The sequence below is a fragment of the Fulmarus glacialis genome, unplaced genomic scaffold, assembly GCF_000690835.1.
Source record: "Fulmarus glacialis isolate BGI_N327 unplaced genomic scaffold, ASM69083v1 scaffold10874, whole genome shotgun sequence".
Classification (NCBI taxonomy): Eukaryota; Metazoa; Chordata; class Aves; order Procellariiformes; family Procellariidae; genus Fulmarus; species Fulmarus glacialis.
The window spans coordinates 1-17,689 of NW_009206124.1; the positions used below are offsets into that span (position 1 = coordinate 1).

The window sequence follows — 17,689 nt, forward strand, 5'->3', positions numbered from 1 at the left end:
CTGCTCACCGACCGCTGACCACGTGTCGCGAACGGGGGGCGAGGCCCCCCCCTAGTTTTTATATTGAGCATGATGTCACATGCTGTAGAATACCCCATTGGCCAGCTGGGTCAACCGCCCCAGCTATGCTCCCCGCCCCCCGCAGCTTCCCCTGTATTTGGCAGAGCATGGGAGGCTGAAAAGTCCCTGGTGCAAGCACCACCCAACAACAACCAAAGCATCAATGGGCCATCAACACTCCTCTCATACCAAACCGAAAACACAGCACACCCCCCTCCAAGCTGCTGGGAAGAAAGTTAACTCCAGCTGGGACCAGGACAGTCAGTTACTTTGCATAATTATCTGTATTCTGTTGAACAGGTTTAAGTGAAATTGGGTACTTTTTGTGTTACTGTTTAAGGGAAGTCCATGATGGTGTACCATAGAAGCATTATCTGTTACCAGATTGGGGTGTCTGTGTTAGGAGGAGAAAAGCCCAAATAAATTGTGCACCTCAGATGAAGAATTCCATACCACACCTTGATGTGTACTTCAGAATGTCTGTTGTATAGAGTAGTGAGCTGTTGGAAGCGAGAGCTGCGTGTGTTTGGCTGGAAGCAGGGAGTGTGTGTGTAAGAAATCCAGCAAATAGTTCTGGAAGAAGCATGATTTTTACTGAACGCAGACATCTAGAGCGAGGAGGGTAAGTCTGCTTCCCATAGGCATCCAAGTGGCCATCCAAGTAGCAATAGGCAGCTAGTTGAATAACCAGTGTATCCAGAAGCTCTTTTGAGGCTTTCTTGCTTAACCAGTATGAGTTTTGGGGTTTTTTGTTGGTGTTTTTTTTCTTTTCAGAGGTATCTGAATTTTTGTGTGAAATGCAGTTCTATTTTCTTCCTGATATTTTGAGCATTATTAATCATAAATCCAGAGGAGCTAAAGCATTCTTGACTTTGGTTTGTAGATACAGCATGTCTCAAACACGCTGTAGTTTAAACCATTCTGCTAGTTCTGGTAACGGATGGGTTTACAGACCATTTCTGTTTCCTTGTTGTTCAGGGATGCTTATGAAATGATGAATCACGTAGTAATGAAAAGCTAAATCGGTGCATAATTAACAAAAGATGGGCCCTCTGGAAGAGTACTCAAAAGGCTCCTTTCAGAGTTCAATGCGTTCGCAGAAGCATTGCTCTACTGGCACAGTAGTAACGCTTTTGCAGTATATGAAAAAATGGATGGAATGATGAAGAGGCTGGTTTTGAGTAAGTGGTACATTGTTTACATTTTCTTGAAAGAGCCTTGCTTTTCTGTATTAAAAAGATGATTTACTGGTAAAATGCTTCTTATCCTATTCCTGGTTTTTACTACCAATATTGAATGCAGATACACAGTGCAAACTTGGTTATGGGGCAACTAATTAAAAAACAGTTCACCTCAGTCAACCTTTTACTGTAACTTTGAGCTCTCTGCATTTGCTGGGATCTGCCGACAACTCTAGGCAAGCTCAGGACAGGTAACAGGGCTGTTAGTTTTTCTTCTTTCCTTGGTCTGAGTGAAAGAGCTTTAAACAGTTAATGATAGCAAGATGCTCTGCCAGTGTGCGTTCTGGTCTAGATAATCTTGCTTAGGTTATACCAGTGAACACGCAAGCCTTGAGGCCCTCTTCCCTTCTTATAGCATTGTGGAAGTTAGAGGCTCTCGGATGAACTGGGAGCTGATGCAGAAAACTGCAAAAGGAGGTCTTGTGAAAGGTTTAGGGAAATTTGGATTGTCTGTATTGGGAATGTTGTGTACTCCGTAATCCAAATGAGGGGTGTTTTTCTTGGTCTGTCAAAACCAGTCATCTGCCTGTAATGTCTGGGCTCCTGTTTGCTTGCTTTATTGATAATGGTGGTTGAAATCTCCTGTATGAGAAATGCTTAAGTTTTTGGTGAGAAGTATTTTTATTGTGAGGAAACTGAGTGTTCAATTTCAATGTTGTATTTCTGGCTGCGTTTCATCAAGACTTTGCAATGCGAGTAGGCAGGAAAAATATTTTTGGCTGTTCTGTAATGTGCCAGAGGAACAGATACTAAGGGGAGTAAGAAGTCAAACTTAGACAAAGGTTATTCTGTCTTCTGCCTTTTAAGTTTTCTTCAGTAACTTCGGGGTTTCAAGGTACGTCAGTACGACAATTATCTCGCATCCCTGTTGGCTGTAATATTGCGGATTTCACTGGATGTCCCTAGACTTAAGAGTGACCTCAGTCAAGTATGTCAGCAGCTCAGCTACAATAGTATAACTGGGTCATCCAGGGAAAGGAGACAAGGGTGAAGTAGCTGTTGAGTCCAAATCAGTTGTACTGCTGTAGATCGCATCCTCTTTCTGAGAGGCAAATATAACGTGTTGAACTAAAGTTTTACTAGAAAAATACTGTAATGTATTACGCTTCCTGGCTCATTGGTGACATTCCTGCAGGTTATGTAAATAGCCACGAGAGAGAAAAATGTAAATGTGCAGAGAAGTATTGAGACTGTTCAGGTGTTTAGCAGGCTATTCTGTTTTTTCAGCACTGACACAAGTGATGATACCAGAATTCGGATTGCATACTTTGTTTGATAATGCATATGGATTGCATACTTTGTTTGATAATGCATATCGTGGTTTTACTGTGACCGTTTTAGTGCAAGGATTACATCAGAATTGTGGATGGAGACTCCTTTTTGCGTGCAGTCTTGAATGAAAAGTAAATTACCTCAACAACTAGATGATCCATTTTGAGATAATGTCGTGTTCCGTAGCTTTGTCCAATACCACAGAGTTAGCACATTTCTCCCTGTTAAATGTGATTCAGTAAATGATTTAATAACCAAATTAATGATTAATCATGAAGAATAAGTTACTAGAATTAAGTGACAATTTATAAAAAAAATCCCTAGTAATTACTGCTGTTACGTTCAGGAGGATCTCAAGAGAGGAGAGTAAGGCCTTGGGATGCCAGCAACGTGGGAGGCTTCCTGGTATCATCAGTTTATTGAGGGAAGACTTAACAGGGCAGTTCTACTTCCTAGTCCCTTCTAGAAGATTTTATACACATTGTTCTGCACATGCAGTTCACCCCTGTGGATGTTTAGGTCCAGCAGATAGTGAAGGAGTCTTAAAAACAGACCTCCTGTTGGAGAATTTGCTCTGGTATCTAGTCTTTTCCCCATTATGTGCAGTCTCAGTCTTTTGGGGCTCTGTGGGGTTTTCATCTTGCAAGAAAACTTGTGATTCCCTTTTTCCCCTTCATTCATCAGATCTTACCTCCCTGAATGATGACTTAATTCCAACTGTGAATGTATCTTGGAGCATGCACTGTGAAAACCAGTACAGTGATGAACACTGCAGCAGGAAAACAAAAACTTATAATCTCCATAGTAATACTCCTCCTTCTCAAAGGAAGGTGGTAGTTCGTAGTGATCCTTGTAAACTGAATGACTTTTTGATGCATCCATTTTTCTCTTGTTTTAGGTGTTTGGAAATGCTCCTCCAAGTACAATGACAGAAAAATTTTCTGACCTCCTGCAGTTTACTACTCAAGTGTCACGATTGATGGTGACTGAAATTCGACGGAGAGCATCAAATAAGTCCACAGGTATGGCACAAGTTTGGGCTTTGTGAGATGTGCATTGCGAATTTCAGATGAGTCAGAATACTATGAGCTGCCATCCAGAGCAACTGTGCAGGCTCAGGAATTGAAGTCTTCGCAGCAAAAATGCGTTGTCTTCTGTTTCTTTGGGCTGAGAGAGAGGAGGAGGCTAGAGTTTTCCTCCCTCGGTTATGGAGCAAGCTGAGTTCCACAAACTTGACAACACATCAGAGAGAGAGGAGTGAGCTAAGTTGCATCACCTACTAGTAGGAGACCAAGAACATGCATGTGGACAGCTGCTGTATCTTGCCTGAGGTGCCTGTTGGTGGTGTGTTTTGTCCCTCGGATATGTTAACATTCCAAAAACATGCATTTTTTAAATTAGCTATTGGCCTGGAAGCTAGTAAGATGTGAAAGTACAGCGAGTCCCACATTAGGACCAACACTGCCAGCCCTAGAAAAATGTTAGTGGATCCCTCTTTTGCTCCGTTTATTAAATGTCGGGGTGAGATTTGGTTCTGTTGAACCCTGACCGTGTCAGAACCTGACCACATATTGGGAGTTGCATAACTGAGGACAATGCGCCAAGAAGGCATGTTTCATTAGCTTTACTCTTTGATTTCCTCTTCTGAAGAGGAGCGCTTCCAAGAAATATCAAGGTTTTGTCTACTAGATAATTTCAAGATCTCTGCTGGCTTCTCAGTTTGGATTTGGTGGTAAATAAGGAAATAGCAGACTGGAAAAGGCTGTGCAAATTATTATGCATGAAGTCAGGAGTCACAAACTGTGCCAATTACAATTTCTTTCCGTTTTAAGTAGAGTGACTAACAGTGAAACATTCCAGATGGCTAAACAGATATCATAGACAAAACCTGTTCTCTATGGGTAAACAGACACAAAATGTCTTGTCTTTGGATATTTAGGGGAAATGAATGTCCAACAGCCATGCTGGCAGTATGGTGGTGTTTGTTTGACCTTTTTTTCTGGGGAACATCTGTTACGCCTGCTAGTCAGTTGGATTCTGCTAAGAAAGGCCATTTTTTGCGTGTTTTTTACTTAAGCCATACCTCTGCTTCTTGCTCCAAGATAATCCAGTTGTCTGGAAAGCTAAGTCAGAGGTAGATTTTGTTGTTGGTGGGTTTTGGGGTTTTTCTTGTTTTCTACTCCACTTGGAAACTTAACCACAGTGACTTAAAAGACAGTTTTGTATTCTTCTAAACTTTAATGTAATGAGTACCAATGTTTTTATTAAAATGTAAAGCAGTCATTTTTCCTTCGTTATCAAGATAGCTACTACTTCTGTCAGTAAACTCTTTTCAGACCTCGTGTAAGAAGGCCTGAGAGGTCCGTGTTCTGCAGTTGCATTGTGACTCAGTGGGACTCAGGGAGTTGCAGTTTACTCTCCAGAAACGACCAGTTAACAAGCTGTTAAAACTCATAGTTTGCAGACTTCCGTGTTAAACTGTTTAGAGCTAGATACACATCTCCTGTGATACTGAAAAAAATGACAGAAATTCTTGGCTTTTTAGAATACACTTTATGTTAAAGACATAATATTGTATCTGTGGATTGTGAAGGCTCTTGTCTTTTTTTTTTTTTTTTTAAACTTCCATCCTTTTTGTGTACTAAACAAAAAGATACAGCATATCTTAATAGCTATTAACACGTAATTATATCTCCTAGTGTGTTTTTAAAAGTGAAAAACTTCAGTAACAACTATATGCAGGCGATGTCTCTGGTAATATCCAAGTGCAAATTCCTGATGGTGTGAGGTGCTCCGTTTAAGTCAACAAAATTGCTGACCTTGTTTTAGAGACAAGCTTTCCATACAAACATTATCAAAAGTCAACTTTAGATAGTTAATGAAGGGGAATAAATTTTACAAGAACTTGCTTTCTATGTGTAAAGAGATAAATGCATTGGCAGTATTTTACAGTTGGGCATGTGGTATGATTAAATCTTACCTGTTTGTGTGTTGGGGGGGTTTTGTTTGTTGTTGGGGTTTGGTTTTGTTTTGGGGTTTTTTTTGTTTGTTTTTGTCCTCCCCCCCCCCCCAATCTCATAATGGAGCACAGCGCAATTTTTTTCATCAGGCCTTTGAATATTTATGCTAATAGCTATGTGAGTAATGCCTGCCATCGTGGAGGCATATCTCAGTTATTCTTGGCAGACTGTAGTAGTTTTCTCAGAACAGCATTTCACGATTCGGTCGTAACTGTGCCAGCACCCTATCTTAAGTAGTCTCTGAACATTGCCATTGTAGTTATGTGTTCAACTATAGTTTCAACTGTCTTGTTTCTCTTGTATGGCTGTAACCTTGGAGTAAGAAAAACGAAGCAGTTAAAATTGAGTTAAATTATCTTGCACATTTAAGTCTTTGCTGTACAACAGCGATAATTTGCAGCTGACAGCAGTAACCGTATCTATGAGGATTAGTGCATGGATTCCCTTGCCCTGAGGTATCTAGTCTGAAGATGGTGGCGTCATGGTTGACATAGCTCTATCTACTTGAGATTTTAAGCTGCCAAATTTTCCACAAATAAATCCAATTTCATGTCTGAATTGATTAAAAAGTTGTGGTAGTACTATGCTAAAATATATGTTCAAACATCTATTTCTAGCATAGTCTCAGTTCCGAAATGAACCTTTCTTTTGGGAGCAAGTGCATCTGGCTCAGGGCTGAAAAATATAGACTTCTTAAAAAAGGCACAGGGACAGCTGGAATCTTGGTAGAATAAATGTGGCTACTTTGCCTACTGATGCTGGTGGGGAAGCAGCACTTCTATTTCATGTATTTTTCAAAAGACATATTCTGGATGCATTGGTTCCTCTGTGATTTTGCAAATATTTCAACAGCATGTCCTAGAGTGTTTGGCACATCATCATAATTTAGACCCAATGCAAAGATAAGAATACAGCAGGGAAAGTTAGTTCAGGCGATCCCTCTGGTACGGACAGTGGGACTTGTGTGCCATTTCAAGATGTCTAGCTGGGCTGACGCACAGTGGAACGTGGTCCCCGAAGTCCTCTGTGTGGAGGTAGGTGGTGTTGCAGGGAGGTGGGAGAGCTTTTCTTTCCATGCCACAGGTGCCGTGAGCCGAATAGCCGGGGACCTTTTGGTTTATCATTTCAGTGAGTACCTGTACCTTGTACATGGGAAATCCCAACTACTGAATAGTTTCATGTTGCAAACTTAAAGGTAAATGCATAAAGCTGTCCTCCCCGGATCAAACTGTGAACCCGCGTAACCGAGCGGTGGGTTCCCGGCTGCGGGCACTAACAAGCAGAAAGCAAGAAACAGGGCAAGTACAGAGTACACTTTTCTGTTTCACTCTTAACAGCTTCTCATATTTCAGCAGTTGAGGATGTGCAAACCTGTGATTTGGTACCTTGTAGTGGTTATTCCATGTTTACTAAAATTGTTTTCTAACTCAGTCCTATGTTGTCTGCCTCTCAAGCACACCAGATGACATACTGACAGCTCCCATTATTTAATGCATTAGAATATATAAACACTTGGTATCACAGGGAGGTTCAGAATGATTCCCTTAGTGATGGGCAATTCTGCAACCTGGAAGGTCCTTCCCCAGTCAGAATATGAGTAAGTGGTTGTGGGCACAATCTGTGAAACCTGTGCAGAAGGGTAGAAAATTGAAGAATAAGAAGGCAAAACGGTTTATCACAGGGCTGGAACATTTTAACTTCCTTTCAAGGTCAATTTCAAAAGTTTGGGGTTTCTTTTTTTTTATGATTTCATGTGTGCTAGTCTGTGTACATCACTGTTTTATGCACATTTTAAATTCAATTTAGTTGTGTCTTGCTTCGTTGATTTCAGTCAACGTTTCATTCCATATTTGCAACATTTGCTGTATGTATTTGTCTCAGGATTTACAATTTAATGCTAAATTTATTTTTACCATACCTCTAGACTGTTCAACTAATCCCTTCTACCTCCAGAAACAACATTTTCAGTTACTGTTTATACCCTCTGAATGTTGTGGTGGTTTGGTTTTGGGGTTTTTTTTGTTTGGGTGTTTTTTTTGTGTGTGTGTCTGTCCCACCCCTCTTCTTGCTCTTCCGCTTAATTTCACTGATTTACACAAACTGTTTCACCAGTAAAAATGCTTTTAACCTCTTTAGGCATTTCTGTAACATATCTGCTGAAAGACTATCATTATCTCATCTTCAAACCACTTCAGGAGACCAAATTGATAAACAGTGGTCATCATAATGTTTAATCATTACAGAAAACCACATCAGCGGTTTGTATTTGGCCTCTGACAATGCCTACTTCTATTCTTTTTAAAATTTCATTGACCTGCAAACTCTGCTTTTGTTGTTCATTTTTATTGCAGAACTAATTTTATGTTTTTCTTAAATACAAGAGAGTTAGTGTAATTTGTTCAAGTGCATTTCGCATTTTGGGTAAGTTACCGGTGGTAGTTAAAGGAAGCTTCTTATCTTCTGCTAGTAAGTAGCCTTTTGGGTTCCTTCCATAATGAAGCCTGTCGTTTTCCTGATAGTGTTACTTGTAGTGCCTGCTTCTCTTTGAAGTGTTGAGGATCTTTCTCGCTAAAATGAGTGGACTTAGGGGCTGCTTTCAGGCTTTTTTTGGTATGTTAGTAACTTTTGTTCTGTTGAGAAGAGAGTATGTTGGAAACGATCTCACATGCTGTTACTGCACGTGTCGTGTTTTTTTCATTATATATGTATGTTTTTCCTGTCCTGTGGGTGACTTTGCTTTACAAGGTGATTCTGTTTTGAATTTATTGAAATTGCTCTGAAAGGGAAGCAGTGTCCTATCAGCTACTCATCAGGAGTCAGTTCTGATCAATGACTGCTGTATCTTGTTACTTTTGGTTAACCTTCCATTTATTTTTTATGCTCTTTACCAGATCTTATGCAAGGCAAGTGTAGTGCAATATAGTGCCTTTCCAAGAGATCCGAGAAAGCCCATTCTTTTATCGGCTGGGTTAGTGAGGCTAACTGTTGGCACGGTTGAGTTGTTTATCTTTGGATGAACAGCCCTCCGTTTCTGCACACTGCAAAGGCATCAGCCACTTCCTATCTGCGGCTTGTGACGACAGCACTGCGCTGTTCCTGATAATTGAAGGAAGACTTTTTGCCATCCCATTTTTGTTTGGATTGATACTTCTCTCTTGCTATGTAGGCAGTTGAAATGATTCGAATTCTTTAACTCTAGGTATCTGACTGTGTTTCCAGGCATTCCCCACGAGAAGTAGTAGAGACTTCTTGAAGGCTTGATTAGAGAAGGGGTCCCTGACTTCAGCTTGCTCCCCACCAGCCCCCTGACACACCCACCCATACCTCCCACTCCCCCCCACCCCCTTTGGTATATGCACAGATATTTTTTTACTAATATTCAACTTTAGGATGAGAATAAGCTATACAAAAGTCTGACGACACTGTTATATGCTGTTTATGGTACTAGAACATCTAACTAAAAGTTTCGTGTACTGAATTTGTCCTTAGTGCTATTGCTGTAGGCAGTAATGTTGCTTGTAATGCAGTGCTGTTTTTTGCTAGCAATCTGAATGGGTCTAATCCCATTGCTTTCCATCTTCTGCTTTTCTGAAGTCCAGGACGCAAAGCACCTGTGTCATCTCTTATGTATGAAACAAACTCTGGTGTTTTATTCTACTAAGCCTCTATCCCATATATACTGAATCTGTGCTGAAAAATCTGACTACTCTGTATTATCCATGTGACCACATAATTCTGGTCATACTTATCCGTACATGCTTGCACAGGTGTCAAGATATGTATGCTTACGTATTATTGTATAGGTTTTTCTCTTTGCTCTTTTGCCATTTTTACTAGCTAGCATATCCCAATCCTAGATTTAATGCAGAAGTTGAAGGGCTAAGGACATGTGGGGGGGGCACATAGAGGATGTTGTATTAAAGAGATGACTTGAGCACTTCAGAACCAGGGAAAAGAAATAAATTAAGACTACTGATGATGATAGAAAATAGTCTTAAATGATAGTGCTATCAAATTTGCTCAGAGCAGATGACGAGAACTTCTTCCTGCACTTAAAATGCTGTCTGTGTTTTAGGTAGTGCTTAATTAAGACTGACAGTTTTGAAACTGCTATTTATAGTGTTCAACTCCTATGCCGTTTAGGATGCCAGCAGCATGACAACTTTTTCAGAAGCATATACTTAACCCCTAAGTCTCACTTTCAAAGATGACTAAAAGAACCCTTGTTCCACAGGTGGCTTTTGGAGACTATGCCCGAAGGAGGCTGTGCACACCTATTTGGTACCAGTCGTACCTGCTTACAGTCAGAGACTGATTGCCCAGCTCTGCCTGTGGTCAGATAGAAAGAGAACGGGCCTACTAAATAGCACCTAACGCTGGGCTGGTGGGGCACTGTCATTGTAGAAGCAGCGCGTGCTTTAGACGCGCTTGACGCTCAGAATTTAGGAAAGTGGCTTTTGCCAGGAATTGGCATTTTGCATATGCCTCTAGTGTAGGAACTATGGCTGTGGCATAGCTGTTGTGCTTTCTAAGTTGGTCTGCTCATACACCCAAACCATCTGGTTGCACCGATAGTTTTGGAAAACAGAAAGGTCAGCACACTGGGAAGTTGCTGCATGTCTGCATTTATGTGAGTTTTAAAAATTGCCTTGCCTTTCACTGTGGTGTTTCAAGCTTTGTTCTATCTCAGTCTCGTGCAGGGATTTGGTAGGTGCCTGTCCTTACTTCAGCACCAGAATTGGAAAAGCCAGTGATTTGTACAAAAACCTGTTACGGGAATAAGGCTGCAAAACAAAAACATGGGAAAATAGCCATTGCACAAATAAACCAAATCTGGATTTTTACCTTAAATCTGTCTCTTTATCTTTTTTCTAGGATTATGACTATAAAAGGGTTTCTGGGCTTCAGGGAAAAATACATGCTCTTTGCACTGGAAGGGAATGAAACTGACACCAGCACGGGTGTCGTGACATCCCCTGAGTGAGACATCAAATAGACTTTTTTCCGTGTGAAAGAAAATCATAGAATAAGAGAGGTCTCTTCTCCGACCTCCTGCTAACAGCCAAACCAACTGTGAGGTGGTACCAGGTTGCGCAGGGCTTGATCCTGTCGTGTCTTGAAAACCTCTAAGGCTGGAGACAGCACAGCCTCTTTGGGCCCTGTTTCAGTGCATCTCTGTCGTCGGGGTGGGGGGAAATTTCTCCTTATACGCACTCTGAAGCTCTCTTGATTTAAGCCTGTTGTCTCTTGCCCTCCAGCCATGCAGTGCTGTGAAGAGCCCGCTCTGACTTCTCAATAGTTCCCCACACAGTGGGCACTGAGGCTGCTGTTCAGTGCCCCTGAGGCTGTCCCCTCTCCCTGGTTCCTCAGCCTCTTCTCACAGGGTTGGTGCTCCAGCCCCCAAACATCTCTGTGGCCCTCAGCTGAACTCCTGTTGATCATTGTCTTCCCTGTATTGGGTTGGGACCGAAACTGGACACAGCATTCCACACGTGATCTAACGAGCCTTGTGCAGAGGGAGATAATCACTTCTCTTCCAGCTGTCCTCCTGTGGATAAAAGTGTTTCTTTACGCCTTGATTTTTGTTACGTTGATTCACCAGTACACGTAGTGGTTGATGGCTTTGGCTCTGTATGGTGGTAGTCTCTCTTGAGAAAAGTTAATGTTAGGAATGTAAAGCAAACAACTGTAGACATCTTCTAGGATCATCTGCTCCGTACGTTTACTAGTCTAGCTCAGCTTACAGTCTGGTGCTCCAGCAAATTATCTTTTCAGTGTAGTTAGTGCTAGAAGTTTGATAAGTACTTTGCCATATAAAATGTGTTTACTTTAGAACAGACTCCTTCACAGGTATGTGCTGGGGAATCTTGACAGCAGATGAAGCAAACAAACCAAGATTAAAATTGGATTTTTCTTAAGTTGCTGATTTATTCCTCTGTTAGTAATTCCTTTGGAATTCCTTTTTTAAGCAATATTATGCACATTCCTTTTTTGTCCTAGTTGACACTAAAAGCACTGAAGATGATTGATATGCAGTTATTAATGAAAAATGGTTTTAGATTTCCCTTAAGGGCAATAGACAGTCATCTGGCAGATTTCTTAACATAAGTGTGTATTCAGACAGCAATGAAATAGGATTGCATTTTCTGTTGATTTATTTATTGAGGCTGATAACTTGTTTACTAGGCTGAATATTTATATTTGGGTCTGAGTGTTACGGAATAGCATCTGATTCCAGAAGCGGTCCCCGGTTCATAATAATTAGCCATAAGTTATTAGCTTTTTCATTTTCCAGAAAATGAATGGGGATGTGGTAATTGCTGATCATAATCTTAATTTTACTTTTTGTTCCTGTTTTTTATTCCTTTTGACTTTCCGCACCTCTCCTTCCCTCCAGTCTTTTCCCATTATCCTCCATACCGTTGTTTCAGTGCGGTGCTTTTTTCCAGAAATTGAGTATCAGCTTTGCCCACTGAGACCAGTAAGCGATGGTGACTTCAAGTCTCTGGAAAAGAGTATGTTGTATTTGATAAAGCCAAAATACCCAAACAAAAGTTGCTGCATGTTACTGAAATCTGTCTGCTGGTTTAAAGGATGACGCATGACCTAAAAACGTACTTTTTGCAGCCTTGCTAGTGTCAAAGCCAAGTGCGCCTGGAAGACTGGAATGTGTGTCTGGAGAGTGTAGGCCTAGTGCTTTTTTCAAGTAGTGCTGCAGAGGTGAATTCATGCTCAGTGCCCGGGACTGTTGAGAGGACGTGTTCCCTTCTGCAGACTATCAGATCAAATTCTTACTGCATTTTTTAACTGCTCCCCTGCAGAGGCTGCAAGTCGTGCCATAGTCCAGTTTCTGGAGGTCAATCAAAGTGAAGAAGCAAGTAGAGGTTGGATGCTGCTCACCACAATCAACTTACTAGCTTCATCAGGACAGGTTAGTCTTAAACAGCAAGGCTGAAAATAAATTGTGGGGTGGGAGAGACAAAAGCAATAAAATAATGAGCTGCATGAACACGCGCTAAAAGATGTTGTAACTGTATTCTGCTTTCTGTGTTAAGGTCCTTTTTCTGTTATACTGCCACAGAACTTCTGCTTTAGCTCCTTGTGGTTTCAGTTGCGTAAAAAATCATCGTTTTGGAACTTTAATTTATAATGTTATTTTGAATTATGCACGCAACTTTTATTGTTCCCCAAAGGCTTCTCGTACATGCTGCTGCTTAGTGCCCCATGAGATGCATGTCACATACAGCACCTAAATCACTCAGGCTTTGACCTTGAACCCCATTCAAGGAGGGCGGCAGCAGTTGTGAAAAGTGAAGTGAGCAGCAGTGATGAGCGGGTGATATCATGAATCTTTACTGCCTGTGCTTTTGGTGCTGTCCTCCATCAGAGAGCCAATCTTTGGCAATGTACTGGACAGCTGTGTGGTTTGTTCTTTCTGCTCTAATCTGCCTTTATAATTCAACACATCGTCTTATCTGTGTTTAGTATGTCACCAGCCTCTGCCCCGATTTGTCTTTTCTTCCCACTGATGCTTTCGTGTTTTCTACTACCTTGCTTCTTATGCCTGCTTACACCTTCTTGCCAAGTGAATGCATAAATTGAATAATCCTCCTCCCACTCCCATTTCTATTGCTACAAAGAATAGATAGCTAATGAGGGCTTGGCTGAAGGTCTTGTAATTAACTTGTAAGCTTCTGTTGGCAGAGACTGTCAGTTTTTGTTTCTATCCTGTGTGGTGACTGCTCCGAACTGTGGCTGTTAGATGCTATTGTCATGTAAATAAATTATGATCCTATTTTTAAGATTACTGTTTAGGTAGGCATTCAAGAATAGATGGTAAATCTGTACTGCCGCATGGACACCTCACCAAAGGTGTGAGAAAGAAAAACCAGCATTTGAGTCAACTGCATTACAGGAGTATAACTTTTTGAATATAGTAATATGCTGAACTGTTTTTTTGCTGTGTTTTCTCTTTCCCCAGAAAACTGTGGACTGCATGACAACAATGTCAGTGCCTTCCACACTTGTTAAATGTCTGTATCTGTTTTTTGACCTTCCACATGTGCCTGAGGTAGTTGGAGGAGCACAGAATGAACTACCTCTCGCAGAGCGCCGAGCGCTACTACAGAAAGTCTTTGTACAGGTAAGAAGGGTAAAATAGGTCATGGAATTTGCAAGAGTGGAAGTGGAATGGAAATGCTTCATGCAAGAGAAGTCCAGAAACTTTTCATTTGAACCAGGTTTTGCTCTTCCTTGATTGTTCACAAACTGAGGGCTCAGAGTAAGATGGATTTTCCTGCAAGCACAGTTGAGGTTAAATTTCTAATCCCCTTTAGATTTTTGTCCTCAGCAAATATGTCTTCCACAAAAATGCATGCAACTTTTCTGTGCAGCTGCTTAAAAGGAGCAACATGTTGACTATTATTCTGTTTTAATCTAACTGGTCCTAGTCTTTGGTATCTTTGGCCGTTACTAATTGAAATAGACATAGTAAAAACCATTATTATCGATTATCTATGAATTAATTTAACATATGCTATTTTCCCTTTAATTATGGAAATAAACCATGAATGTGGAAAAAATAATTTAAATATGGGAATGAACCATCTGAGCTTGCAGTTACTATTACAGTTATCCTCCAGATTTCCCAGGGAGACCAGGGACTCCATCTGACTTGCTCCTGCTTTCTGGAGTTTCAGCTGGAGATCTTGCAAAGAAATTCCTGTACGTTCTCCTGATGAAACTTTTAGAAGGAGCTGACAGTTACTGTTAGAAAGCGGTTGATGATCATACTACCAGTTTCCATGTGCAAATTGGACGTGTCTCTATGTAAAGTCATTGTAGCCACATATGCAAAACCATAGAAGTCTATCAGCAATCACCTCCTTCAGGGATTTGAAAGCAGTGTTAAGATTTATAAGTATAGCATTTGAGAGGCATTTTGGTACCTGCGCTACAAAAATAAAGATGAAAGCCTTATTCCCACAATTACTAGCCACATTGTCTGCCCAGTAGCAGTCACTATATGAGAACATACCCATTTGCCTCTTTTTTTTGTCTTTGTACTACAGGCTGTTTACCAAAGCAGAAATTACAGTGTGCTGTGAGCTATCTTTCAGAAAATGTTTCAGTCAGCAGAGTTAATAAATGATCAATGTTACCACATAGAGTCCCCCCCAATATACAGCTCAGCTCTTTTCTGTCCCTCTTCAAGGGCTGTAAAGCGGTGCTCTCAAATGAGCTGGCTGGAATGGGTGAGGTTTCAGATAGCTTCCAAACCTCCTCTGGACACAGGCAGCCTTGCAAAGTCTTCCTACAGTTTTCTGAGAGGGAGCCTCAGCTTTTCCTGCACAAGACACAAAATGGACATCAGGTGCCCTCAAAACATGCAGAAAAGGGAGCACAACGTAGTAACTTTGATTGCATGGCTGCGTTTTGTCTTGTTTAAGGTAACCTGGAAATTCAGATCCAGGAGTCAATAATCCAGGTAGGTCTACAGTGTTGCTGTATCCTTTCCTGCTGTACTATTTTGGCTGTTTTCATTTGGCCAAGATGGTATGGATGCTGCTCTGCTGACAACACATCAATAGCCTTCTTCCTGCATTAGGAGGGGGTACAACAGTTTGCTTTGCAGAGCCTCTGCCCCGCTACAACATTTAGACCTGTAAATTAGGTAACGGGCAGATTCTCCAAGAATGGAATAATCTGGTATCCATACAAATATGCTGTGTCAGCCAAAGAGATCTGTGTCAGCCTAAGAGATTTAAACTCTGCTGCTAATCTTTTGCTAGTCATTTGAAATTGAACTGGGACTTGAAATAACCATGTGTTGAATAACCTTGTCTTCAATTCAAATTACAGAAACAACACGCAAAGGGAAGACAGCACATTGCCTTTTTTAATGTGTATGCTAAATGGAAGAATGTTTCGCCTTTTACTAAGTCTAGACAAAAATAGCAATGATCAGGGTATTAACGCTAGATGTTTAATGACTTACTGTTTCAGATCCTAGTAAAATTGTGCAGTTTTGTGTCCCCGGCGGAAGAACTGGCTCAAAAGGATGATCTCCAGCTTCTATTCAGTGCAATAACCTCATGGTGCCCTCCCTATAATCTGCCTTGGAGGAAGAGTGCAGGGGAAGTGCTAATGACCATATCGCGTCACGGCCTTAGTGTCAATGTAGTGAAATACATTCATGGTATGTGTCTTTATCCAATATTATTTATTGTTTTTTTTCTGTTCTTTCATAGTTTTCTTAGCTAGGAAATAGGCATGAAAATAATATATCAAGGCAGGCTTACAGGTTTTTTTGTTTGTTTGTTTGGACATGCAGGTGTTTACATACAGGTAAAATTTCAGAGCACTTGTGTAGCGAGAGAGGTGTTTGTAGCTGAGTCTGCCTCATCCATGTTTCAAGTTAACATTGGAAGGCGGAGTTTCCTCTCATGTTTTGGTGTAGAGTTTATGCTAACCAAAAGGAAAGGCTTTCAGCAACTTCAGTAACTGCCTGTATTGAAAAGTAAGGGGAAGATGCATAGGTTTGTCACTTTTGCTGCGAGCATTAATTCTTAACAGGAGTTAGTTGTTTTCTGTCCTGTGTTTGAGTTAGCAGCAGCAGCTCCTTGCAGAGGAATGAGGCAAGCTAGCAGTGTCCTGTTTACAGCTGCTTGTTTGGGTACCACTCTAGCTGGCAATAAAAGTGTAGAGACATCTGAGGAAGCTGCAGGAAGAGGAACCAGCTCCATGTGTTCTGCTGACGCAGTTTGAGCTATTAGAAGCCCATGTAGTAAATACTGGTGCATTACGCAAACCAGGGAGAGCCAATTTGGGTATGCTGGGCGAAGGTTCTTTCTCCTAGACATTTTGTTTTTGCAGGAAGAGGCTGGGTCAGGCTATTACAACCACCACTGATTTGCAGTGTACTGTCCATTATGCAGGGCATCAGAGGCTGGCGTACCCTGGTAACAGCAAAACCTGGGTAATACAGGCACTAGGAAATCCTTGAGGGAGCACGGTGTATGGGCACAGAAACACTTGAGTGTGAACCTCCGAGTGCTTATTGATGGCACGTTGGAACAGCCAGCTGTCTTCCTCTTCTGTGATCCAGCCCAGCTTCCCTGCGGGGTTCCCAGGCAAGGATGTTGTCCCTAGGGCCTGGCCCAGGGATGCTCTCATTCGCTTGGCTGAGACCCAAGCTTCTGCCCGAAGGCGGCGGTCTCAGTACCGGTGCTCCTAGGAAGCTTACGTGTAGCCTGTCCTAGAGCCTGTGTCACAACCTGGTGCGGAGCTTTTAGGACTCAGCTGGAAGGAGCCTGGCGGCTGGATGGGTTTGCAGCCCCTACAATTTCCCTGTCGGCTGGCTGACTAGATTGCTGACCATTCAGCCAGCCTGTGTTTCTTCTGCTGGGCTCTTGTCTTCCTCACCTTGCCATACAGCTTACAGATTGCAGATTTTGTGCATCCCGAAGGACAAAATAAAATCACCTCATGGGCTTAATCCAGCCTGCGAGCCACCAAATGACTGAAGCAGCCAGAGTCATTCCATTTTACCTCCTGTCCTTTTTTGAGACAAATAGTATCCTGGCTGTTGCAGGCATCGAAGCTGTAGCGTGCAGGGGTAATTGTGTAGCTGGTTACAGATTTTGGTAGCTAGTATAAGAAGTACTTTTAATATAAGAAGTATCTTTACAAGTGTCGTGGTTTAACCCCACGCAGCCGCTCACTCACCCCCCCGCCTCCGGTGGGATGGGGGAGAGAATCGGGAGAGCACAAGGAGGAAAACACCCGGGTTGAGATAAAACAGTTTAATAATTGGAATAGAACTTAATAGAACAGTAATAGAAAAAGTGACGACAAACAATAACAGAATATACAAAGCAGGCGATACACAATGCAACTGCTCACCGACCACCGACCGCGTGTCACGAACGGGGCGCGCCGCGAGCCCCACACCTGGTTTTTATACTGAGCATGATGTCACATGGTATAGAATACCCCATTGGCCAGCTGGGTCCACCACCCCGGCTGTGCTCCCCCGGCCCTGTGCGAGCATCACCCAGCAACAGCCAAAGCATCAATGGGCCATCAACGCTCCTT

General features: G+C 41.9%; 1 protein-coding gene across 1 annotated transcript in view; it reads left to right on the plus strand.

Annotated features, from left to right (window-relative positions):
- Window positions 1–2,136: 2,136 nt before the first annotated feature.
- Window positions 2,137–17,689, plus strand: part of WDFY3 (WD repeat and FYVE domain containing 3) — a gene marked incomplete at both ends in the record, with an annotated part of 89,231 nt that continues 73,678 nt past the window's right edge. The window contains 5 exons of the mRNA XM_009575632.1: window positions 2,137–2,229; window positions 3,472–3,595; window positions 12,415–12,524; window positions 13,575–13,736; window positions 15,599–15,791. Of these exons, the coding sequence (XP_009573927.1) occupies window positions 2,137–2,229; window positions 3,472–3,595; window positions 12,415–12,524; window positions 13,575–13,736; window positions 15,599–15,791 (682 nt within the window). The remainder of the gene's footprint in view (window positions 2,230–3,471; window positions 3,596–12,414; window positions 12,525–13,574; window positions 13,737–15,598; window positions 15,792–17,689) is intronic.